Below are 27,547 nucleotides of genomic sequence, written 5' to 3' on the forward strand. Positions count from 1 at the left end.
ATATTTATACATTGACAAAAAATGTTATACTTTGCCACATGGATAAGGCCATAAACACCTCCAGAGAGAAGATGTATTCTCTTGTTAAAACGAGGCAGGGAGAGGCAGAGAGAGAGCTTGTATCAGTAGAGAGCATTGATCCAATGAGGCTCCAAACTGACACCTCCCTTTGTCTCCTTGGAAACCTCTGCCATCGATATCACTCCATCCAGTATATTCACTCTCATCACAGTTACTTATTATTTGTGTTAAACTGACAGAACAGAACATTGTAATCAGTTAGTAAGATCATAATGCGATCCTTAAATTGTAATCCATTAATGATCCGATGTAATCCTATTGAGAAAAAACACTCTTGTTACAACCAAAACAAATGTGGTTGTAAATTTGATTGCACTGGTAGAAAACCAGGATTATGTACGACAGTAAGCAGCATTTTGTATTGTCATGGAAACATCACATCACCAACAAAACTTTGAAAGAAACAAAAGGTGCGTTATGCTTCAGGAGCCACATCCTCCTCAGGACTCAGTTCTTTAGTGGCCTTCATAGATCGAGTAGACCACGATGGCCAAACCAAAATGAAACGGTCTTGTCTACGAATGGTTTGCATCGTCAGCTTGTCACAATGATCCTGGGATAGGTTGGACCGAGAGGGTCCACCCACTGGAACCTTGGCCATTTGGGAATGGAAGGATGCATTTCTCACCCTTGTTCGAAATGAGACGCCTTATCTCCAGGTGCAGCTTCTGAAGGCTGACTGAACTTAAATAATAAAACAGAAGTACAGCCTTTCAAAAAGCAGCAGTAGTTTCTCCTCAGAAAAATGCTCCCTCTACTTTTGTTGAAGGCATCAGTGATTTTTTTCTGCTTCATATACATTTTCCCTCTCGCTCTCTTTTTTTTCCCTCTTTCATTGCAGCTTATTGTCCCCCTTACCGCTGATAGCCTATGTCTGAACAAATTTGTGGTGCTGCCTAATGGAAATTATCATAGTGAGAGCAATGACCAAATTTCTGAGTGAGGATTCAACTCCTGATAATTCTGTGTGTAGGTGATGGTTCTTCTCTTCTGTGATTGTGATAATAGTGCCGTATGGTTATAGTTTAGCAGCAAGTGGAGGAGGAATCTTTATTTTTGTGTAATGTATAATGTTTACATCATTAATTCTGCTAAAGCAAAAACATCACATGGATATCAGCCGTCATCGATTGTATTATTACAACCTTTGTTTTTCCAACTGTGACATGTCAAAACACTTTCTGGGAAAAAGGCGCGATCGCACACACACACGCGATCATCAACTACACAGCACAACCACAACCACGTGGATTAAAAATCAAATCAAAGCAACAGCAACACTCATGTACTCATTTATAGTACTATTGATACTATCACTTGTTCAGTCCATTTCCATGTATTGTCTTGTACCTTCCTTTTCCTTTGCATCTTGAGATTTCCTACATGTGGGCTCTCAGTGCTTTGTAGGAAGGTTTGAAAATATGCCTTTGATCTGTGATTGAAAAACCCAAAAGAGAGACATCTCCATTTGTTCAGTTAAGTGCACTCAAAGATACAAGGAAAACTACCTACTAATGTCTGAGGGTGGATTTTCTTCTTAACTTTACTCCACCTTTACTGCAATGAGACTGGGATTTAGGGGAATTTCAGAAATCTTTTCAGAATCCTTTCAGAAATCATTTCATTTTGCATCATGTCTCCCTTATTGCTTCAATATCTACAAACCACTCATAGCCACACCATAAAAGATGTCTACAGGATCAGGTATTTTCACTGTTTGCTGATCTCTCTACCTAGTTTAGCCTACATTTACATCGACCCCCTGGTGAATTATTTCCATCACATACATCTCACTTAAAGCTGGGGTTGGTAATTCTCCAAAAGCTAGCAAGAGCAGGCTACACTTTGAAAATATGCAAGCGATACATCTCACCCCCTCCCATTGAACCATTCGTCAAAGCTACACCCCCCTCACTCGCTAAGTTCTGACTATCGTCTCTGCTTCAGCGGTCTATATTTCTCCAGTTGAAGACTCTGGTCATGTGAAGTGTGAGTTCGGGCAGGTCGGCTAGTGAAAGACAGGTACAAAATGAAATGATTGGTCATGTTTATTACAGTCCAGCGAGGGCCACTGACAGTGGCTTTCTTTATTTTTTTGGGCCGTGAAGGGGATTTCAACAAATAAGAAAAAAAATGTTCCAGAAACAAGTTACCAACCCTACCTGTAACTCAGTTCATGTAAGCACTTGAGCATTAAATGTACTGCCACACAGGAAAGCCTTGATACACTCATTTACTCCAATTCTCCATTCATTAGCCATTGCTGCTTGTCACTCAGGCTCACGGGGGTTAAGTCCATAACACAAAGTCAAACCACAAGAATGATTAAACAAAACCCTAATGAGTTATAGCCAATTTGCTTAGACCCACAAACATACATTAAATGACAACAATTATATATATATATATATATATAATGTTCACATAGATGTGTGTACGGGTTGTTAATACCAATTCACTTTTTCAATTCATTTCATCATTCAATTTTGATGGGAAAATTATCTTTTTAGCGGACAACCTGCTGATTCAGTGGCTGCCAAGGAACCTGCTAAGCTGGGGAACCACCAAGGCATGGAGAGATCTCCCAGATATTTCTTCAACTAATTAAGTGCTGCAGTTTCGTTTCTCGCAAAACTTCTCAAGATCGAAAGAAATAGTACAAGAGTGAAAACAAGTATCAGGGTAAGAACTTTCTTTGAGTCAGAGACAGAGGGAAAGGAGAATTGAAAGGCAGAGGAAGATGCAACATAAATATTACAGGAAGGGAGATGCACACTTGGTGAAACATTTTAAAGCCCGGTCAGTGGAAGTTTCAAGTGTTTACTCCTTTGGTCTTGCTCTACAGGGAACCTGCATGTCCATTAAGGTTTAATGGAAAATGATTCAACATTAGTGTCCCTTGTCCAAAAAGCATTGAAGTGGGGTTAAAATTAACCCACAGGATATCGGGCCACATGACTGTCGGTGGTTGTGCAAGTTCTTTGATAACAACCCTTCAGGAGAAGAACTGTACCTGCTGGACAACAAAACGTGTGCACGGTACAGATACCAGGGAAAAAGGTGGACTACCATTGTATCTTCAAAATGTGTGAAAAAGTGATGAAATTGATTTGCTTAAAAAGTGTTAAATATACTATGCTATATTCAAGGGGTTTCTTTTAAAATGTGAACAATCAAAATATAAAAAGATATTTTGTTGTGAATATTTGGTTCCAATTTATGTTCTCAGTCAGATAAGTAGCATCTGTCGTAGTAAGTACGACAGATATGAAGGAATATCAGAGTCACAGAATTTATTTCACTTACCCATAATTGAAGATAAGATGAAGTGGATGGTAACTTAATCGTATCGTTAAGAACGAACTACAATACAGAGTCATTACGAACGATGTACGCTGTTAAAAAAAAATCTTTATCATTTAAATTCCAACGGCTATAGGCACAGTAAGCTGCTGTGAGTTTGAACGGTTGCCATCTCCACAACTTGAGACTGCTATGGCAAGGTAGAGCCAATCCTTTATAATGGAGGGCGAACGCAACACTTGAGTTTGTGAGAACTGCTCGTAACAAAGACCTGTTGAAACTTTGTCCCTACACTACAAAATCTAAAATCAAAAAGGTCCTTTCTGAGATCCTACTGCTTAAGGTTTTACTAAGAAGGTTTCGAGTTGGCCTTTAGGAGATTCTGGTGGTTAATCAGGGGGTTTAAGGATCATGTAGGATGTTTTAATGGTTGATACTAGGGGCCCTTTAGTCTTTTGTACAGGTAGTTTAGAAGGTTTGTCAGTGAAGAGGTTGTAAGAAGGCCTTTAGGAGGTCCTGGTGGTAATTAAAGAGGATGTAGGTGTCTTGTGGAGTTTATAGTGGTCCTCTACAAGGTTAAGCAGTTCATCTGGAGGTTCCTTATGGGCCTTCGGGGGTTTTCTATGAGGGTAAACACCAAAGGGAGATTTAGCTTTGATGTGTTACACAGCGTTTCCAGCCACCATCAGCAAAACACAAAATGAGGGCATGAATACTAGTGCAGTTCATTGATCATTTTTGACAAGAAGCACTGAAAATGTTGCTTGTGGTTGAGTTGCATATTACTTAAACACTTTTGTTCTGTCTTTCCTTTCTTTTTTTACATAAAATGTAAAATGGCAATATGTGGATATAATTTAAAGGTAGCGGTTACACCTTTAACAAAAAAGCTTGACTGGCCGGCATTGTAACACGACACATAATTTTAACTACTGCATGTTGGAAAGATGAAACCGCACCGGTATTTTAAGAGAAGCTGTCACAAATGTATACTTTTGACTGTCAAAAACTACTTTATGGTGGAAGGCGTGGATACACGTTTGGTTGCACATGGGTGCTCAAAGTTAAACGTGCTTTTGATAACAAAAATAACCCCTGTTGTACCTCCGGTGTGGAGACAGGAAATGGAGCAGCTTATTTTGTTATTTAAAGTTGGCATCTTTTGCAAAGGTTCCCATCTGATGTCAAATCTTTATAACTTCACTTTCAACCAGAAAACTGGAGCAGAGGGGACAATATTTTTTTCTTTTTACATTGTTAGGCAGCTCAGTAAAGCCCTTCAGGAGTAAACATTCTGGTCAATTAAACTCGTAGTGGAGAAAACAAACCACCATCTAACGCAATAATATATGAAGGAACTAAGAAGCCTAGTCTGGCATTGAACAAGCCTTGCACAAAATCTATGCTCAGTTTGACAAAATGCTTGATTTTCTTGCAGCACATCATAAATTCATTTGACACCATGAACGTGTTGAAAAAAAGAGTGATTTTACACATGATAACATCCATTCCTTTTCAACATAATCAAGGATTTTAGTCATTTGCTGAAATTAGTAATCTAACTGTTAGATTAGTTTGACTTTTAAGATTAGTCCAGTTTGACTCCTGTGTTGTGCATCAAACTTTATATCTGCTTTACATCAACCTCAGTTACATTTTTACTGTATCCTGATCTGAGTGCAAACACATCATGTCAAATGAAACACAGACGGTTCGTACTGCACAATTTGGTTGTTGCTGTAAGCAGCTACAATAGGAGCCAATTTGCTCCTCACTGTCCTCTATTTGTCCATAATACAGTTTGAGTAAAAAAGCTTAATTCAAAACATACTGCTGTTACAAATGCTTTGCATTGACAATATAACAAGTGCAAGAAATGTAGTAGAAAAAACTGTAGTGAGTCAAGTTTTAGTAACATTTGCAGGCACTGAATGTCATGATCAAGACCTACTTTTGCATTTATATCAAATGCATTCATTGTGAAGTACATGCAGAAAGGGATTGTTTAGTAATAAGCAATTCTCAGATATCTTTACTCCACAGTCTGTCCATATGCACTGATAGAAACCATTGGTTAGGGTTTAGGCACAAAAACTAGTTGGTTATGTTTTGGAAACAATTGTAGTTTAGGTCAAAATCAGTAATTCAGGAGGGTTGGACGACCTTCATTGCCATAGTTACATTCCCATTTTTTATTTTGGTGCATTGCCATAGTTACACGTACATTAGTAAATGTAGTGATGGTTGTGTAAGGATCATCCGACTATACCTTGAATAAAAGTCTAAACTAATAATTTAGTAGCACTTATATGGCACTTACCTACAGCACTTTGTAGTTTGGCTTTCTTGAAGAAATTGTACTTTCTTGATTCTTGTTGTTCTGGGTTTGTACCCTCATGGTTGAATGCACTATCGCTTTGGATAAAAGCGTCAGCTAAATGAAATGTAATGTAATGTAATAAAAGAAACTAGGAGACCGGTTCCAATCAAGAAACGATCAGTGTTAAGGTCCATCCACCCCCCAACTCCTAACACAGACAGTCAATATATAGACTTTGTCACCCAACTTGCACCTTTGCCCCCATGCATCATAATCACTGCGTCTGCTAGAGTTCCCCTGAGAATAAAAATGTAACTATTGGTCATAAAAAGCTCCTTGCACAGAAGACCAAAGGGTTAAGATTTATAGTAGGTACCTGAATCACATGAAAAAGGTCAGTATCAAGGTGAATACTGATTCAATGGATAAATAGATAGCTTATGATACTAGTATTTAGCATCAAACTAAGACATGCAAGTTAAATTTTCCGATAATCTGATTGCAACAGAGAAAATCACCTCCTAAAGGGATCCCACCCTGCCACAAAAGAACATTGTCTGTCGGACTGTTGGTGTGTTAACTATCCAACTTAGCTCAAATACAGCCGTTTCCTTTAAAGGAATTGCTCAACTCAATGTTTATATCTCTACTCCCTCAGGTTAGTGAGTGCAATTAACTTGGCTTTCAACTCCATGAGCTTTTTTCTCCCTTTTTCATCACTTTAAAGAAGAAAACCCTGGGCATCTCTGATATTTTGATGAAGGCTGACATTTGATTGTATTACTGTATGGGATATTAAAGTCTGGCATATTAACACCCATCCCTTTATGTGTTTCCAGAGTTAGGATCAAACCAGTTTTTTTGTTTTTGTTTCACCTTGTTGAGATATTAGGATATACGTCTGCCTTCTCATCACATCTACAGCATGTCTGACTCCTCATTATAAAAGATATAGGTCATGTAGTTGGCTGCAGATTTTGCCAGAAGGCTTGAAAAAAATATGACAAAAGACAAAATATGAATTCATTAATTAAGAGGTACATTGGGAAATTGGAGTATGTAGGTTCATAATTTGCATAATCAGAGAAATTCCAGTCTAATCCCATTTTTCATTTTGGTGCATTCCTAAATTTATTCTGAATAAACAGCACGCCAAGAGGCACACTTTGATTTATTTTAATGCCGACTGAATTATTTAGGAAGCCATGCATTAACTATGAGTCAACGGGAATAGTTTTGTGCATGTATGTGTGAATGCATGCATCCTTGAGTAGGTACATGCTTACAAGGGGCTTCCTGTCACTTCAAATACCTGGAGAACAGCAGGAATCAAAGCACCGATCTATTAAACATGACTTTCGTGGCTTGTAGAGTCAGAGGAAGAGCCTGTTTTTTACTCGAGATAGTCAGAATGCCACATGCTCACTTCACGAGCTGACGGTATGGTTGTTATTCAGTATCTTAGCATTCACATGAACATGTTTCTTTTACACGTTGGCATGCCTGACGCTTGGAGCGACAGACCATTTTCAGACATTCCCTCCAGGAGAACGTACACACAATTGGGTCCGGACTTTCTCCAGAGTTTGCCTTTCACACACGAGAAACACAGCAGGACATTTTCCGATGAGAATAATTCATAACAACATAGAAAGGGGTGACACAGCAGGCAGAGGGAGGACGTAACATTTAAATCCCACTGCAGAGATCACGTTTTTGTTTACAGAACATCAACACCTGCATGGGCCCTTCTCTTGAATCTTGCCGTCTCTCTAAGCTCACGTCTTCATCTGTGTCTTCTACGTGTATGGCTCCTCTTTATCATCCTGAGATATTTATATTCTTTTTTACCTTAGCGTTTAGAAACGTCATCAACTCGTGGTGAATCCCTTGGAGGATCTCCTGCTGTGTTTTGACATGGGCTTATTAGGACTTTATTCAGTGAGTTTTCACTAGGTGGTTGACCCCCAAACTCCACAGCCTCTGACACAGCCATTTGCGTTCTCACATACAGCCCCTCCGGAGAATGGCTGGAGATTATCCGCAGTTCAGAGCATGCCTGAAAGCAGCTATAGTAACCGCAACAAACAGGTTTCTACAGGCAAACTTCAGTAGCTTACCTGATAAAAATGACAAGTTTTACATAAATAAACAAAATGTATGAAAATGCAAATAATGTCTATGGTGAGAAATACCAATGTACCATGCAAGCTGCAATGCTAAAGGGAAGAACACTGGCAATAAACTCTACAACTAGATGAAATCACAGACGTTGAATACCAGGCAGGAACCTGCATCGATCCAACACCCATCCTGCTTCCTCTGCATTTGTCCACAAAGGGGATTTCACTGGCCAGTTCCAGCACTGCTGCTTGAAAAGATGAACTTTTCAAGACTTCTACTGCAAGAACTACAAGCAAGGTGAAGTAAAGGGACATCAGTGCAGTTAGCACATGCATCACGTCACCCCTTCAAAGTTAATGAAAGCCAACTCTGTTGAAGACTCTTAAGCATACATGTCAGTGCTGCACCCTGCCATATAATTATATTGTAACAAAAATCACATGCTGTGTCATGACGTCAATTACCAGTTCCCCTCTGTTTGAATGCTATTAAGCTAATTAAAAGAAAATTAGAGTACTCCTGTGAAAGCGACTCAACTGGCCCCTGGTTGAGTCAGTCATATCTTATAATTGGTCTTACTATGTGGGGCAGTTTATGAAGTGCATTAAAATATAGGATGCTATAATGAGATAATTAGAATGATTAATAACTTAATAAATATGAAAGAAATTATGACATTCATCAAACAAAAGTACATAAATACAATGAAAGATTTTAGAATTTGTCACTTTATAAATCACTGTGTAAATGGTAAAATCCATTGACAGTGAAATTGGCAAACAACCATTACAAAAAGTGTTTTCTCATTCACCTGCCACTACTGCTACACTACTGCTCACTGTTGCAGAAGTCCCCACAAATGTTTTGCACTTCTAGTTTGCTTTGCTTTCACCTTCTTTCCATTTCATCCAAAACCAGCTCCATGAAGTTTAAGTGTGGAAACTGTGCTGCATTGAAAGAACAGCTTATGTCTGTTCTTTCAATGTTTCCGGCTTATTATGTTGCTGTGGAACATCGGATCAACCAGTCCGTCTTCCTTTATCATGTGTCTCTATCTCGTCATTCTGACATTAATGCACAGTACTACTGCGAAGACTGTACTCACTGATTGTTCAAACAGGGATTTTAAACCATGAACAGCAGTTGTGACATGTTTGCATTAACTTTAAAGCCTAATTGACTTCCATTGCTGTAGTTAACTTATTTTTAAATCACTGGAAATGGTTTTCAGATTTTTTTTAACCGTTGGCAGTTCAACACTTACCTTTGTACTAATTAAACTGATAAACTGAAAAATGTGGATGTTCCTAATGTAAGCATTTTTCTGCCTGTTACCTGTGATATTTGGGAAAAAATTAAATTCAACAGCTTAATCCAACATGGACACACATTTTGATTATAATGGGGGGGGCTTTTAAATACTTTCAAAATAGTCTCTGTATTCCACCAGTTGTTCTGAAACAATTTGGACTAGAAAGACTCCTAGGGCTGAAAATCAGAACAGAAAATCTATTCTTTCCAAGTGATGTCTGTCTTTGCAGTGAAAGATACTGTAATTGAGGTTTCAGAATAGAATTGAGTACAATTGGCAATACATACCATCCACATTCATATACCACACATCAAAAAGGGCAAAATAGGACGTTTGGTTTGTTCGATCTTCTGTGATGGCTGCAAAGGGAGTGACTGCTGTGTCACAGAGAGGCATTCGGAAACAAGAGGCCACCAACTAATTTCCATTAAGACGAAGCTGAAGACAACAGGAGACAGAGCTTGAATCAATCAGATCCCTTCAGATTGAAAAGAGAGACCAACCACCAATCATGTACAATAAATCAAAGACAGAAAGGACATTAAAAGAGGGAGATGGAAACTTGTGTGTGTTCATGTCATTGTGTGATACTCATGTTAAAGGATTTGATTAGAGATTCTGAATGAGTCTCTGCAGGAGGTATTTAGTGAGATGAGAGAGCATCATGGTGAATTTTAAGCTTAAAGAACTGAGCAGTGACTGGGACTAGCCTCGTGTGTTTTGTCTGCAAATGAAGGAAGTGTCAATTATCTATTGTGCAGCTTCCTTGCTCTGTCCATATGCGCAAGTGGGTGCCAACGTCAATGGGCCGAGCATATGTGTGTGTGAATATTAAATTCCTTCATGTCTTCGTGTGTAGTAACCTACGACTTCAGTTTAGGTTTTAACGCCGCTGGCAAAAATTAGAACTAGCGCTCAACAAAGTCTTGAACGACCTCGCTGCGTGTCATGCATATTATGAGCACAATTAAGAACAATTACAACGCTCTTGTGGATGCAATTTTTCCCTCTCAAATTTCTAACTCCCTCCCAATGAGGGATTAAGCCTCCAGGATCATCTGAGCAACGGCAGCAAGAGCCCCCAAGGCGGCAATCAGCCTCCCCTCGCTCCGTGGGTGTCGTCGTACTACACAGGCACACGGGGACTCTGACGTAGAAGCTGATCAGCAATGACATGAATACATTTGCTGTTTTCGAGGTTTCTTTTTATAGGTCTTCTAAAAAACAGGTATTAGCATTTGTTGCAGGAGCATATGTGACGATGACATGGGGCTAAAGGTCAGAGTAGTTATCGAGGGGCCACGTCTCTGTAAGCCTCCCCTGAGCACAGCTATTGACAGTTCGGTAAATCCCTCCACTGACCACTGACGCCTCAGTCCTAGCAACTGCAACAAGTTACCTTTGTCTGCAAGTAATGTTCACAGGGCTGTAGAGAGATGAGATATATACAGAGTCTGGATGCAGGTTTCCTTTTCCCTCAACAAAACTGCTGTGGCTAGATGCGACTATAAGCTTATATTAGCTTCAGCTTGCTACAGGTGAAGAAGTCTGCACACAAAGGACACAAATCGGCCTTAAAATCCCAAAAGCTGATATTTTTTGATCTTGTGCGTCAACATAATAACTTGTTCCCACAAAATAAATATCTTGTGAGAACAAGTTAATATATGCAGGGCTGCAATTTAGGATTATTTTCATTATAGATTAATCTCTCAATTGTTTACCAATTAATCAAATGGTTTGTGGTCCATAATATGTCAGAAAATGGTTTAAAAAAAGAGATCTATGTTTCTCAAACCCTCAATACGGCAATATCCACATTTCAGGAGCTGAAACCAGAGTTTACTTTTTGCTTAAAAAAAAACACCTACATAAAGCGATGAATCCATTATCAAAATAGTTGGCGACGAAATTTAGTATCTGACCGATTAATCGATTATTCATAGCAGTCAATGATCCCTGCAGATGAACATAATGTGTCTCTGTACACGAGCAGCAAGACACTAATGACATTATATGACATTCCAAGGTGAAAATTAAACTCCATCAGCTGAGTTCTCTCCATCACAGTGGCTGTGTGCATCTGAAGATATTTTATTGTAAATTAAGTAATTTGTGCTCACAAGATAAAAACAAAAAATAAAATCATCTGTTTGTACCATCAAAATAAGATCCAGTTTTGGTGAAAACACTGTAAACTGCATATGTACCATGTGAGAATGGAAATCTTAGTTTGTCCTAAGAAGATATCTATGATATGTTGTTTTTATATCTTCTATATCTTGCCATCATGTGTCATTATTTCGACCCCCTTGGAGGATGGGACAAGCTTGTGCATACCTGACCCGAGAATTTAGGAACCAGTCGGCACCATATGAGTCAAACCGGACCATAATTTTTAAATGATGGGCGATACACTTGATTATTTACACTGCATGTGCCTGTAATTAGGGGAAATGTTGGGCTCTAGTTGGGGAAGTACACGCAAAAAAGAATGCCAATTGGGTTTGAAAAAAACTTATGTTTTGGGTTTGGGTCAGACTTAGACAGAAAATTACGTCCCGAGCCACACTTTAGTTTGAGAATCCCTGCCATAATATAAATACTAAGGCCAATATTTGTTTGGTTGCTCAGTGTATCATTGCCTATTCATTTTTCTTTTTCTTCTTTATTGTTTTGCCCTGCACTGGGCAGTGGTGTGGGAATTCAGCCTCTCTTAGATAAATTATTCATCCTTTTTGATGTATGAAAGTGCATAAGAGAGGAAAAAGCATTGATTGGATATGCCACACCGAATGGCACGTCTAAACATGCAGCGACTTTCAACACTTTTCTGTAAACCGTGTGGTTGGTCGACGTCGGATGCCTTCAGGCAAGCCTTAGTGATGCAATGAACGTCTAACTGATCTCTCTGAGCGTGTGTGGAATACATATTCAATCTGTGGACTCGAGAGATGCAGGAAATGTTCTGTGAATGTAAACAGTGGCAGTGGAATGACAGCATTCTCATACCGTACGTTTTTTAAACAATCGGGTTGTGAAATACTATTTGGGTTGGAACTTTTCAGAAAAACATCATAGTGTCTGCTCAAAAAATGGTCGTTGCTTCTTTGTCCGAGTTCTTCAAAGTCCATTTTTTTTCTCCCTCCTTTTGTCTTTGTTCAGCACCTCCAGCTGCTAACTCTGATATCATCCAGAAAATAACATCAAGGCAACTCCAGAGTTGTTTTCTTTACAGAACTTTCTTCCAATCAAACTTTCAGTCGCTCTACTTGACGCCAGCGTTCCCACCAGCTCCCCAGACATTTGAAGCTGTGCAACAATGTCACTTTATATCATTAAAACTATGACATCACAGTGTGTGGTATATACATGAGGTCACAGTGACAGCGATGGAAATAAGAGAAGGAGTGAGTCAGATAAAATGACTGTGAGGATGCGCTTACACAGTCACAAAAAAGGCATTAACAACCAATAAACATTAACCCAATCTTCCAGCTATTTTGATTATTTAGCAGGAAGCTTGCTTTCTACTTTTGTCTGCACAATGACATTTCCAAAAAAAAAAATCATGCAGGATTGGTAATTGGTCAGTGATAAGACAAACCTGGAGAGATGCCTGCTGACACATCAGGCGAGTCATATGAGGTGAGAGGTTTGTGCTACGCTAAGAAGATCCCAGAAGGGTCAATTATGTTTGTCTGTGTTTTGGAATTAAAAGGAATTGCACCATTCTTGATTTTTAACCAATAAAAAACAAAAAAAACTGAAGAATGTGGTTGTCATGAAATCCACATGAACTCAGTGCAATGACTCACGTCACCATCTTTTTAATTTGAAGACACATGGGGCAGACTGGTTTCTTGTGCATTGACTTAAGTCTTGTTGTAACTTGTTGTGACTTTCAGGCGTGAAAACACCCCAAGAAAAAGTATAATATATGTTTTATTTCAAATCATTATTAAATTAAATACATCTACTTAAGTGTCCCTAAAGGAGAAAGGTGCTCAGTGCCACATGCTTGCAGTAAATACTCAATAGACATTGTATATATTTCATATTTTATTTTAATTTATTTTATATTTTTTAATCTCTATATGACTATATTTCTACTCTTGCATGGAGCAATTGTAAAATTCCATAATACTGCATAAATTGCAAAAACAACACAGATCAGCAGCTACTAATGTCAGGGACTCTGCATCAATACATTGCTTAGTTCTTGCCTTCACTGATTGGTAAGAAACTACAAATGTTCTGGTTATTCAAAAAAAAGAAAAGAAAGAATTCCTAAAGAAAGGATTAATTTGCACTGGTCACGTTATTTGGGTTTGTTTTTTTATCTCACTACTGTTTACACTGTCTCTGTTTCAATTATTTGTATGTAGCGCTTAGGAAGAATCACAGTGTGACATCGCAGTGCAACAAACACAGTGCTTTGTGGTGCCACAGTGGCTGATGGAATTGAATCCCAATTTTAGGCTACTACTGTTGGCAGTAAACGGAAAAGTAAACCGAGGTGTTGAAATACTTTTTAATAGTCACAATAGGAAAAACTTGAGTTGTTGTTGTTTGTAACGACATATAGAAAAAACGCCATAAAATGCGGCTATTTGATGGCAGAAAGAGAGCTGTTTGAATTTGCTCATTTATTGCCCTTTTTGATAAATATGTGAAAAATGGGTTTTAAAATGTAAATAGCGTTAAAATAGAGGTGTTAATTAAACCTTTGACTTCCCACATATGGGCGACCACAGAACTGTGTGAGAATACAATTTTAATCTTACTATGAATCCAAAGAAGACTTGTGTAAGAGAGGGGGTGTGTCGTGTTTGCGGCCTCCTCTTTATGCTTTTAGCTGCTGCTCATTAAAAGTCAGTCAAACGTAGCAGTAACTCACTTGTGTAATATTCCCCCTACAAGACGCCTCTTTTTCATCGCCCGTCTACCAGGTCGACACTGTTCACGAAATTGGGAGGAGTTACAGTCTCAACTGAACGCGCTCACCATTTCCTCATGAGCCACACCAGAGAAGATAAATAATAAATGAGATAATTAAAGACCTCTGAAGGGAAACATAACTTGCAGTCAGTAGGGTTGGGAAAGCTGGTGCCAATCCTACACACCCTGTACCTAACGAATCACAAGCAGATTTAGGTGCCTGAGCGATTTCGTTTCCCTGTTTACATTTAAGTTAAGAAAACTTTTAACTGTTAATTGTTAATGTGTTAAATTTCCACTTTCAATTTAACTCAGCAATTAAAAAGCCGTTCTTATCGCCGACCGTCGTTTTGTGTGTTCTGGCTCTGTTTAGTCACTGGCACCAATATTTTATGGTTTATAGTTTTTACTATTTGCATTGATATTCCAACCTGGTTTTAATATTCCAGTGTCACTGTCAGCGAGCAGGTGCATAGCTGAAGAACTCACTGAAGATAACAAATAAACTGAAATGTAATTGTACCTGTCGTGGTACCAGCCAGTGAGGCGAGAACACATATACACACACGCACACAAAATAAAACTAATTTCCTTTCTGTCTCGTCTCCTTCAAACGTTTTTGAAAATCTATTTTTCTCCTTTACTTGATTAGTCTTTCTGCATTTGTTTGTCCTTTCATTTTCATTGTCACGTCATTTTTCACTTGCTTATCATACACATTGTGTGTGATGACTGAATTAAAGTCAGTGCTCACAAAGCCACAAAGGATCATTGCTTAAAGAGCTACAGCCAATCTAGGGTAGGGGACCGATGTATGAAGAGAGTGACAGATGAGGCAGATGGAGTAAAAAGGAAAGGAGAAAAACCAAGAGAGAGAGAGTTGGCAGGTGAAACAAAGCCATCAGAGAAGCTCCAGGTGAGTCGATGCAGCCTCTCTTCTCGCCACTTTGAGTCTGCATCAGTCAAATGATGTGACACCATTTGTGGACCGACACTGGCTGCAACGGCTGCATGGTTTTGTAATGAAATGTAACACTTGATGTGGGTATATGAAGGGAGGCTTGCCTGAGTGAGGTCCGGCTCTACCTATCCTGATGCTCATCTCGTCAGACTCAGTGGGCTCGAACGACGGCTCCTCGGCTTTCTCTTTGTCCATCTTAGAGTCGGGGGGCAGGGCCAGGGCAGTTTGGGGGTCCGCACCGACACCCTGTGGATAAGAGACAAAAAATAAGAAGACAGAAAAGGAAGGGGTTAAAATTTGTTTTATATACAAAAAATCGCCGATAATGCCGTATTTCATGGGGCCCCTTATTTCCTACTAATTTATTTATATTTTAATTAAATTATTTTCTACTAAGTACAAGCGATTATCATTTAATTTCCCCCTAATTACTGAGAATCAGCAATGCAGTTTGTATCAGTGTAAAAATACCTCATCATACATACAGTGTTGCTGTTGTGACACCCCTGAGTATATTCATTTAACACTTTATCTGGCTGTGTTAAGCAGAGGCTACATTTAGCTTAATTATAAGGGAAATTAGTTAAGTATTATACGGACAGTTGTGTGTACTCTGTATTAACCTGAGAATGCTTTTATAAATTTCCAACTATCAAACTCACATTGTAGACGTATAGTCATGGGCAGACCCAGGGGTGGGGCCAGAGGGGCACTAGCCCCAGGTGAAAGCTGTTTGGCACTTGTCCTGTCAATAGTCGCTTTACTCTTTACAGAACACCACAAACAGTTACACTACTGTAGCCCCTACATAGGTAATTAAAACATGTTTTTAAAGTGTGCCCGGCTTTGTAAAATGTGGCCCCGATATAGAAAACCCCTCGATCCACTCCTGCGTTGAGGTTGTGTTATTAATTCAACAATGCACTGTTATGAACAATATCTCCCACAGTTACTGTCACTGTAATGCTCTGAATCATCCTCTGACCAAACCAGGATGTTCACTAAATTCCTCCGATGTTCGTGGATGTCATTACGTTGCCTGATTGTGAGACTGCCTCACACTTGTGACAACACAAATCACGCCTTTCCAATCCTACGGCAGTCGACTGAGTGGTGTGATCATCAGTGAGGTAGTGGATGTTGTGTGATGTTTTGCCATGTAGGTTTACAGTATCTCAGTGCAGAGTTAAGCCTCAGGAAGCAATACAAATGTAAATGCTGCCTCATTGAAAACCCACAGCGGAGAACTACAATCCACATTCTGAATCCTCTGCAGTTTTACATCAAAACGTCGATGAAATGATAGTTCCACGAGAAAGAACATTTTGATGGATGAATCTTGACACTCTAAATTCAAATGAAATGTTAATGCACTGCTTTACTGCCAACTCTCTACACGCTCCTGTCGAGCTGAGTGGCTGAAGGAAGTGGAGAGTTTAATTAACATCGGATCAAATCTATTTCAACCTGGATTTACCACCTGAAAACAGATGGTAAATCCAGGCTATATTCAAATACCTATTGATCCTATGGCCCAAAATCCTACCCGCCACCTGTCAGTCAACATCTGTTTGTTTCCAATGAACAGCCTCTCACACCATCACACTCAACATTGAGAGGGATGATGACGGTGATCCCATCTGTGCTGTGGATTCCAGTCACAATATGAGCAGTGAAATATAAAACCAAGACATGACATCAGCCATTTCAGTCAATCTGATCCATGGACTGTAAATGAAGATGGATGACATGACAACTCAGGAGAAGTTAACCCAAATTTGTCTTGATCGCCCCCTGGTGGCTGGCTGCAGTATTGGTCTTATACCCTGCCTCCTCCAAGTTAGTGGATGGGACATGGACAAAACTAGAAAAAGATAGTTTCTGTCACTTTAGGTAGTTCTTATCACACTGGTGTTAAGTGTTCAGTTTTCTAATAAGTTTGGTTTTAATTGCTTGTTATTTGATCGCTACTCCAATGACTCTGATAAGCGTTTTTCAAGAGATTGGTCTTTCTGTTTGAGATCAGGACTTTTTGTTTTAAAATTTTGCAAAGCTTTCTCTCAAAACCCTGAGCTTGCACTCAAATAGCCCCAGCTATTGCGGGATCATTTCATCGTAAACACTACTGGCATTCTATTGTTGGGGGGGATTTTGGGAGGCAGACTATGGCTGCAATAACGTCAAAAGCTCAAGATGTATTTTTTTCGACAACAGGAGGACGTGAAGACACATCATCCATCTAAATACACAGTCTATGATTATTCATTATCTGCAGGTTTACGTTTTTAAAGTATTTACTGACTCTAAAGGCATCAGGATGTTAACGTGGTTAGTGAGGCAGTGAATCATCATTTGTGTTTACTAGCAGATATAATGTGTGACTTCTTTCAATGATTCTGAAAATGCAGAGAAGTAATTAAGGACAACATTTTTCTGCAGGAAGACGACTAACCAGAGGACAGTGTGACAGCCCAGTGAGATTACTTTGCATAAACTATCTAAACACTCATTTCATTGCTTTGCTCGCAATAATGTCACTTTCTAATGCAGGAGTCTGTCTAAAGTTTGTCTCATTTCCTGGGAGAAGAAAACGAAGTCCGACAGGTCAAAACCATTAAAATAATAAAAAATCTAAGATGTCAGACACTAACTGGAGCCAACAAATACACAAAACACTTAACAAGGAATGCCAGTTTTCTGCATTATGTGCATTTTATTTTGTTTTCATAGACCAAACCAGCCAAATAAAGCGATAAAAACTGAATATTGAAAATGCTCAGTACCTTAGAATGTACTCCTTCTAGAAGTCTACAATCTTCCTGATTGTTGTTTGTTTATGAATTGGAATGGAATTTATTTTTTGAAGAGTGCTAAATAAATAAAGTTTATTATTATACTTTTTTGTTTTATCCTCAAATGTTATTTATGTGAGATTTGACTATCAACCAATCAAACAATCAATACATTTACAAATTAACCAATAAACTAAAAAAACAACCTATCAAACTTTATTTATATAGCATCTTTCAAACTATTCAAATGTAGTTCAAAGTGCTTTGCATGTGATAGAAAAAACATAGGATGTTAAAAATTTATTACAAATTAATTCGAAATTCAGATGTAGAAACAAACATTATCTTTAATAAAGTGAACAGTTGAAATTACATAACTGGACAGGAGCTTAATAATCATACAGCAAAATGCACTTAATAAATATTGTATTATTCATATTAAGTATATGCTTTTCAGCCTTTCTCCTGCACAGACGTAATCACCATAGGAATGTTTTTTTCTAAAGAGATAAAGTAGGATCCACTGAATAAAACCACGATATATCCTCTGCGTTCCCAGGAAAACATGAAATATACATTTATGAAAAACATTCACTCCCTGCGGAAGCTTTCATGTGTTATTGCTTTATAGCATTAGATAAAGCTATGCATATTAAAATTAAATCTACTACCAAGGAGGTATTAGGGGCTGGTTTAAACCATTGCTAAGGAAGGTCAATGAGGTCAAAGAAAATGAGTAAAAATGATGAGGATGTGTGATTTATAAATTTACATTTATATTTGGGGGTCTGCTGCATGGATGAGCAGTGTAGAATAGTTTTTGGTGGGGTTTCAAAGAAGCTTCCTTCGGCTGACTTCAGTCTCCCGCTGGAAACAGTATTGCCAAGTTTCTGTTTTGCTTTCCTTTAATCACTTTCCTTTAGATCGAGCATGTTGAAGCGCCCAGACAATTGTTGTTGTATGCACAGTCTCTAGACTGAGCCTGTGAAGCTCTGAATATCTTCCAGAGTTGGCAGAGGTTGTTTTATCGTTGCTTAGCGTCATAAAGTGGAAGGAAGGAGGGAGGAGAAACCTTGTTAAATGCACTGCAGTGTGGTTTTGCTCTGAAATATAGGGTGATGTGAGAAAAAAATCAAATGAATATCTTTTAATAAAGGTGAGAGACAAAATTCTGGAAACAAAATAATGATAATATTGTTGTGGATCTTGTGTCTGAGACATGAATTCAGCACAGTCTGTATTTGTCATTCTTGCTCATTACTTACGCCAGCAGCAATGAGGTGTGCGAGAGGGAGGGAGCCAAGAATGCCGCAGAGAAAAAAAACAGAACAGGAAGTTCAGGCATAAACCGATGAGTGAGGTGGTGCATGACATTTGGGGATTGCTGGGTCGTAAACACTGAATGCGACCCGACCTCGGGACACGAAGGGCTCCTGTGGATGTTAATCTATAGTTTCACCCATCCAAACACATGGATTTTCTTTTTGCATCCACTATTTCAGCGTTGCTTCAAATGTTTATTTTAGAGACTGCTTGAGGAGACAAATCCTTCAAATTATTCACTGTTGTCATGGCCAAACACATGCGTCTGCTACTCAGAGCAAAATATGCAGCATGCTTCTTATTTATCTGGCTACAGTGTTTTTGATAGTGAATGTGCATGTCTGAGTAAGTGTGTGTTCAGCTGTGTGTGTGTGTGTGTGTGTGTGTGTGTGTGTGTGTGTGTGTGTGTCATGATGATGTGACAGTTCGTACACCTTCTTGAGGGCATGCTATTAACCCATGCTGGTCTTCGGAGATGATCCATGATACAACCTTGTCAGTGGGTCCAAGCTCACCATTAAAGACACTCTCAGCAGCAGTCTGGCTCTGCTGATCACTGGATGTCACCTCTGTCTCCCTCTTTAACCGTTCCCTCAGAGGGGAAACATAAGATTAAGTGCAGCTTCTAAACCTGCACGTGCAGTCGGAAAGCTCCCACTAACATGGTGTCTGATGGACAACGATGTCGTCTTCTTATTATTGTTATTATTATTATAGAGGAAAAAAAGCTGCTCCTTAGTCATTAGTGAGTCCTCCTCAAAAAGTTCTACGATATACTGTCACTTTTTATTGTTTGTGTGCTGGACGTTGTGTACAGGGCTTTTTTATAAACAGTCTATGATGCAGATTGAAGTTAGAAAACTTTGTGTTCATCCTACCTGGTTAATCTGCAGTGAATATTTTAAAGTCAATGTTTTTAATAAAATAAAGCTGAATTTGCTTCATGATTGTTCACATGTGTGGGTTATATACAAGTCTGAATGCTTTACTTAACTGCTGGTCTGGATTAACAAGGAGCATTATCCTGCTGGAAGTAGCCATTAAAAGATGGTAAACTGCTGCCAAGGACTCTGACATTTAAACCATGATTTATTAGTATTTAGTATTAGTATTAACATTTACTACACCATTATACCAACAAAAGTCTGGACTGTCTGACACAAGACAGGTTGGGTCCATATAAATTATTGTTATTAATGCTAAATTCTAAATTTAGGCTACTTTTTTCCAGCATGTTTACACCTCCTCCCAAAGCCCATATGTCCTATCTTACACACAATTAGACAACATTAAACCCTACATTCAGGTATTATAAAGTTAAGATTTTAATTAGAGTAATGTGCTTAACTTGTTCTTAACTGAAAACATTGTTTCTATGTGTATTAATATATTATATACAATATACAATTGAACGTTTTTCTACTGGAGTTCTCGCTTGGTTTACTATTAGACGAGCGACAGTTTTATTGTGTGTTTATTATAGAATATTAAAAACAAAACAGATGCAGGCTACTGGCCAAATTTATTTTCAGCATGTAACGCTGAAGACAAACACACCCACTGATGTGAGCCATGAGACAAACCCCCCTCTTGACCTTTCAGCAGAATGAAGGCAGCCACAAACTCTTTCTTACACCACATCATAGCTCTGGACACAGTCCCAGCTGGAGGTGTTGATAGTGGAGGCTCACTGGCTCAAAATCAATGCATGTTCCCTGGCAGCTCTTCAAACTCTTTTTATGCATAAACTGTGCCCATTTCATGTTGCCTCAAATCAGATCAATTGCTATTCTTGTTGAGACTGTTTGAAACACCGGGACCCATACATGTAGATTTTTCATTAATTTGGTAATAAATGTGATTTTTAAAACCAGCATTTATGTATTTCTTTAAAGAAAAGTCATATAACTTAGTTTACGGCTCAAAAAAAAACATTTAAGTGCATTATCAGCTCGGCTCAGCATATCTGCCCACTCGACTCCTGGAGTCAAGAAGAGCTCGGCTGACGTCTTTATAGAATAGATCTTCATGTGCTGTCGCAGGACTCCATATGAAAGTATTCCAGCTATCTGATGTTTGTGTGATTCAGTCCGTGTGAAAGCTGCAGTGGCACAGACGTGTCAGGTGATGTGTGACACAGTTTGATGAGGAAGGCAGGAGTTAAGGAAGAGGAGTATAAAGTAAAAATAGAACACACACACACACACACACACACACACACACACACACACACACACACACACACACACACACACACACACACACACACACACACACACACACACACACACACACACACACACACACACACACACACACACAGAGATGATTTGTGTGCTCTCATATAAGCTCTCCTACTATCTCCACTTCAGACTATTGACAGAGCCCAGTCCATTTAATTATGAAGACCAACTTTGGCAAGTACACCCACAACCAAACTGGTACCCAAACAATCAAGTGTAAAATCGTAAAATGTAAAAACGGAATATTTCCTCCCAGGTAGTCGACCTCCTTGAATTGATTAGGGAAGTATCATGCTCATAATCAGAGCGATATTTAGCACATTACAATGTAAAAAAACATAGAAGAAATATAAAGATTTTGGTCTATACACAAAAATGTATTTCACCCTGTTGACAGTGTAAACTTTGAAGAATTAGGATCATGTTGAAGAAAACAAATCCTGAGATTTGAGGATATATTCATAATACTAATAGAATGAAGTTGGAAATTAAAAAGTATTACTATTATTAGAAAAAACAAATAGGAAATATCCAGCAAGGAGAACCCATGCTTCGTCGAGTTCAACTCCTTCGTAGATCCAAAATCTTGAACCAATTTAAGAAACTACACAACACCTGAGAATTTGTCAGATGTAACCAACTTTATAAAATCTCACACTACCAAAAGAGTGTATTTCTTTGCAACTCTGTGGGGGTTCTTTCTTCAGAATGGACAGTTTCTTGTGCAATCTTTTCAAATTCCTGATACTTTTGATAACATGATGTTGATAAGCAAAAATATGATGGTATTTTGATATTGGTGAAAACTACGCTTCATATTCCTCTTCTGATGCCTAGAAATAGCTCCAAACACATGCATAATTTTATTCTTTTGAGTAATATTCTGCCAACATGATAATTCTGCGGTATTTTGTATATAAACTACTGTATACTTATGTATGTTGCAGGGACTAACAGAACCATAGTGATCTTGGGTTATATAAATTATTTATAGGTGTTTGTGTCTGTTAATTGATTTTCAAGCTTGGTTTTACTTTTACTATTCATGTGTTTATGATAAACTGTATTGTAAGGTGTCCTTGGGTGTCTAGAAGAATGCGATACATTGTATTATTGTTATTATTATCACCATTATACCAACATGATTGCATAGTTAAAATGAGCATTTAAGAATTACTTAAAGGAGTGTATTGTGAATATAAGAGATGGACTGACACATTGTTGATGGCGGTTTGTTGGGGTGGGAATTCCAAGATTAACATTTTTAATCCATATTTGGCAAATCAATCTGCCACCTGCATCTCAGGAGTGATGCCAAAAAGTAGTTTAGGAAGATAATTTGTTCAGACTGGCATGAAGCCAGCCTGGTTTCAACCACACAGTAGTAACACACTCAGCCGTATTGTCAAGTATGACCTGTAAACAAAGTAGAATTGTAATCTGGCAACTATATCAGCTTCTCAGTAATGCTGCTCTTTTCAACACACAGGTGCTCATCGACAAAACACTGGTAAACTAAGCACAGTTAATCACATATTATTTGTCCATTTGTATTTTTAGCAACATAATCACCTGTTTTCAACCCAACACCTCCAATACAGCCACCAGAGACTCATTTGCCAAGTTTACAAAGAGATACAATTTTGTGAAACAAGTTGGGATCAAAAGGCATATAAAGTCTGGATGTAGCAATTTAATGAGTTTGTTATTTTCCACCTTAGAAAACTGCACCTCTGGTTAGTTATTTAATTCAAGGTCGAACAACTTCGACAGTCATTTTATTTGTTTTTACTCGCAACTGGGCCACATGTGACTTCCCTTTTCAAAGGCTTTTCAACTTTTGTACTGATTCCGAATGTTAGTTTCTAAAGAAAGCACCTCCGATCCAAATTCGCACCTGTCGCATGACAGCGAGGTCACCAACCCTGTTATTAGCTAAGCCCCCGACACTGTAATCACCACAGAAATGCAACTCTCCATTCAAAAAGCTATTCAGATAAATGCATACAGTATGTATAAAGAGTAGAGCACTATAATGCATTTCCCTCGTTTATTTGCCTTTTTAATGGTTTCATTTGCATCTAAGTGTTCAACGGTGCTTTGTTTCTGCAGCAAATTACCAGCCACTCATCCTCATCACTGACGGACATTTTAGCCAATGGTGCTGGCTGTAGACGTAGAGCCGCTCAATGGCCCCTTCCACCCTGACTGATCACCTGACATTTAGAAATAATCAAAGGGAAGGAAACAATGAGACAGAGGGCCTTTTTTTTTTCTAAACCAGACCATTATTCCTAGGCTGGCAGCTAGCAAATTAGGATGCACTTACATGACAGCAGCAGGGAGAGCACACAACGCAGAATTTTGTTTCAGCTGAAAAACATATCTGTGGTGAGTGATTAATTGGTCCATTTAGCTTCAGAGTCACAGGGATCAGCGCCAACCGCAAAGAGGGTTCAGTAAAGCTTAAAATTGAGAAGTGAGGCCTAACGGGACGGCTTCAACCATCATTAAGACAAAGATAGAGCTGTTACCAACCAAGCAAGAAGGATAGACGACTCTTTCCTAAATGGCTCAGTGCTCGACCTATCCAGTGTATCTCCCTTGATTGATCAGAAGGGTCACTGGGAATGTGGCCAGACCCTGCAACGTCCAAATCAGGTGTTGAGCTGGTCAACATATATTTTATCTGCATCCATTTATATACATTAGTGGCGTTCATGCCCACATGCAGTCAGTCTTTCCAAGTTCTAACTTACTAAAGTTTACAAAGCAAAAAGCTAATAACTACATAGGCCTAGTGTTCTTGGCAAAATGTGACTTGATTTTTTGGGTGTCCATTTTGATATTATTATGCTAAAGACATGTAAAATGGCTGCGAATCCCTCTAAATTACTGAGCTAAAAAACAGACCAAAACACAGTCACTGTACTTTTTCTCGTCCTGGACTCTTAGTTTGAAGAAGAATGCGACTAAACTAAGTTAGGGAACTGGTGGCCCCTTCTACATGTGTAGCATGCAGACTTGCATACTAAATATTGTTAGACATATTCTCATCTTACTCGCACTGGTTTTATTCAAAACAGCTAGGCTAAATATCATAAGAATTAGTACAAACCAATGAAGAGAACGATGGAAGAGTTTATACCTTGTACAAATTAGAAGTGACGCATCTCCCTATACTGCTATGTCATATCTAATAAAAGATTCCCTACACTCTTGCCAGTATCATGTTTGTGGACTTCCCCACCAGAGGAGTAAGGAGCCTGGATCTGCTTTGTGCTAAAACATTTTTTTTTTACATTTGACCTATTACTCTCTCCTGCAAACATAACAAAGCAATTTGTCAGGGATCATTAAAGTGTTTCACTAAAACATGAGGTGATTGTATTCTGAAGCAGCTTCTGTAATGAAATATTTTGTGTATTTCAGCTCATTTTTACAATAGATTAAAAGGAACTGAATAACAGCATTAATGTTCAGAAACAGAATTAATTGAGAATGATGGCTTGTGTTGAAACTAGGTTAAAGTTACTATACATGTAGAGATGCAGCAAGTAAGCAAGTGATACGTTGTAGAACATCCGCTCACAAGTACCTCTTGTATCCTAGCTAGTGATAACTTTTGCATTATATTCTCTTTTTCATTATATTAACTTGCAAACCTTAGTACGTTTTCTAAACAGACAGTTTCCCCGTGGTTGTTCTTGCTGCCTTCCATGTCCTCAAACAACATTTCAGTGACAGATGCAAATGCACTTTTCTGTTGTGTAAGTTTGTGTCATGATAACAAAGAACCTATGAATCAGAAAGGTTGTAGAGGAAGGAGATCTACAGAGTATAGAAATTAATGACAGAAAATGAGGCCACCAATAGCAAATCTGCATTCCTTAAAACCACGATTACTGCCTCATGGTAAACACCGTTACCAAATACAAGCACAGAAGCAACACTAAACCTTTAAATCCACAGGCGAAATACATCACACATGCATGTACACATATAGTACATATGTACATATTATACATGTATACTGTATTTCCTTGAACAAAAACTGACGGTCAATCAAGCTGGGTCTCCAATAGTCAGGGGAAGCAAACAAATAAAGGTTGCACCAAAACAAGGTCCTGTTTCATTGTCACACAACACGTGTATTCATTTTGCTTTGATGTCTTTAATTAAGTTCATCACTCTGCTGAAATGCTGGAGGCCTCTTAATTTGAAATTGTTACAGGAAGGGTTTCAATTAAGAGTGACATGTAGAAATTTTAACAGGACAAATGGGAGCTAATCAAACCCAAACAGTTATACTTGACAAACAAGGGGAATCAGATATAAAGATCTGCCTTCAATACAAGCCTGTTACCTTCTGCAGTTGAGATAAATAAGGATTTTTTTAATACCTGAAAGTCTAGACCGAGGTCTGAACAAAGGTTAATTTCCAATAACAACACCTCAAACAAATCGAAACCTGTTTCAGTTTGATTGGGCCCAAAAACACCTAACACACAATTTTGTTAACCAAATAAAGTAAAGCCCCCTTAGATCTATTTGAGGAAATACAGTATAGTCACACAAGTATAACAGCAGACTGTCAACTGTAGTGCAACACCTCAACACACTGAAGTGATTTTTCATAAAAAGCAGACATGTCATCATTTATCAAGACTTATGGCCACACCTAACAGATGAGGACGTGTGTGTGTGTGTGTGTGTGTGTGTGTGTGTGTGTGTGTGTGTGTGTGTGTGTGTGTGTGTGTGTGTGTGTGTGTGTGTGTGAGTGTGTGAGTGAGTGAGTGAATGTGGCAAGCACACCCTCTGCCCAGTGGTCGTAGCTATTACCTTTAAATTCTGAACCTTGATTTCAGAGTGCAGATACAAACTGAGAGTGTTTTGACGTGGAGCCTGAACACTGAACTTTCACATACACAACAACCACAACAACAAAGAGTGAGGCGGACACGCCCACCAACTCCCTGTGACAACTCCACACACTGGACCAACAGTAGCTTTCCATCCACAGACCTCTCTGCCAGTACTCATGAAGAAATGTGGGTTTGTTTTAACAGCAGCTTCTCTACTCTACTCAAACATGTGTCCATCACAACAACACACACACTTCCTGATCTCTGATCTGTTTTTTTATTTTAAGAAAAGTACAGCATGAAACACAACTCGTCGAGATTTACTTTCTGTTTCTCGTTGTTGTGCTTCCTTGAATTTAAGAGTTTGAGCCCAGGACCTCCTGCTGCGTTCTTCACGTGTGAAAGACGATCGCCAGAGAAAGTCCAGTCCCAAGTCTTCTTCTCCTTCTTTATTCGGTTTATTGGCAGGTGACAACCAACGTCAAGGTGCATTACCGCCCTCTACTGTGTGTTTCAATATCCTACTTCCTCTTCTTCCCCATTCGGTAGCGTATCTCTTATTACCCTTGATATTTGATAGCTTTTCCTTCGTTCAGTTGCGTGGTGGGTGACAACCTCCTGTGTTGGAGTGTATATCAGAGTTATCTAGCTCATATTAAATCAGTTTGTCAAACCTGTCTCCCTCAGCTAATGGAACATACTCCCTATTCCAAAGGTAACTACTATTTCCAAGCTTAGTTCTTCCTCTCTGCTTTGCACTTTTCCTCTTGAGCTTTTCTCGTTCTCGAACACACTTATTAAAGTGAAGCATTACATGCTCCACTGACTCTTCTATAAAATATTTTGTGCGGGGGGGTTCAACACACAGTGGAAGGCGGTAATGCACCTTGACGTTGGTTGCTACCCGCCAATAAACCAAACAGAGAAGAAGAAGAGGCTCGGACATCCGCCGCAATTCATGACTGAAAACGCCCTTAAAATAACAATGTCTTTGAACAAGAGGCCGGGCTTTCTATTAGAGTGACAATCTTTTTGTGGCTTTGATCTTCAACATTATTTGAGATCTTTAAAATTGTCTTTGGTTCTTTATCATGTCTCTGATGTGTCTATATGACTTATGGTTGGAAGAAGATACCCTTCATGTTCCATATCAAGGGCGTTTTGTACTACCTTGGTCAGCAGCGCTAAGTGGAAAGAAACGGATCAAATAGACCTAAACCCAGATATGGAGGAGACTGCAATACAGACATTCACCATGGATACATCTAATGCATTGGAGCTT

The 27,547-nt window shown here is 38.8% G+C and overlaps 1 protein-coding gene across 4 annotated transcripts in view; it reads right to left on the reverse strand.

The window, feature by feature from the left end:
• Positions 1 to 27,547, reverse strand: part of LOC118100437 (zinc transporter ZIP11) — a 123,149-nt gene that overhangs the window by 33,416 nt on the left and 62,186 nt on the right. For 3 of the 4 annotated variants that reach the window (XM_035145550.2, XM_047338271.1, XM_035145552.2), the window contains exon 5: positions 15,147 to 15,288. In XM_035145550.2, the coding sequence (XP_035001441.1) occupies positions 15,147 to 15,288 (142 nt within the window). The remainder of the gene's footprint in view (positions 1 to 15,146; positions 15,289 to 27,547) is intronic. The other variant, XM_047338272.1, reaches the window with a different exon arrangement.

This window comes from Hippoglossus stenolepis, chromosome 21 (genome assembly GCF_022539355.2).
Source record: "Hippoglossus stenolepis isolate QCI-W04-F060 chromosome 21, HSTE1.2, whole genome shotgun sequence".
Lineage (NCBI taxonomy): Eukaryota > Metazoa > Chordata > Actinopteri > Pleuronectiformes > Pleuronectidae > Hippoglossus > Hippoglossus stenolepis.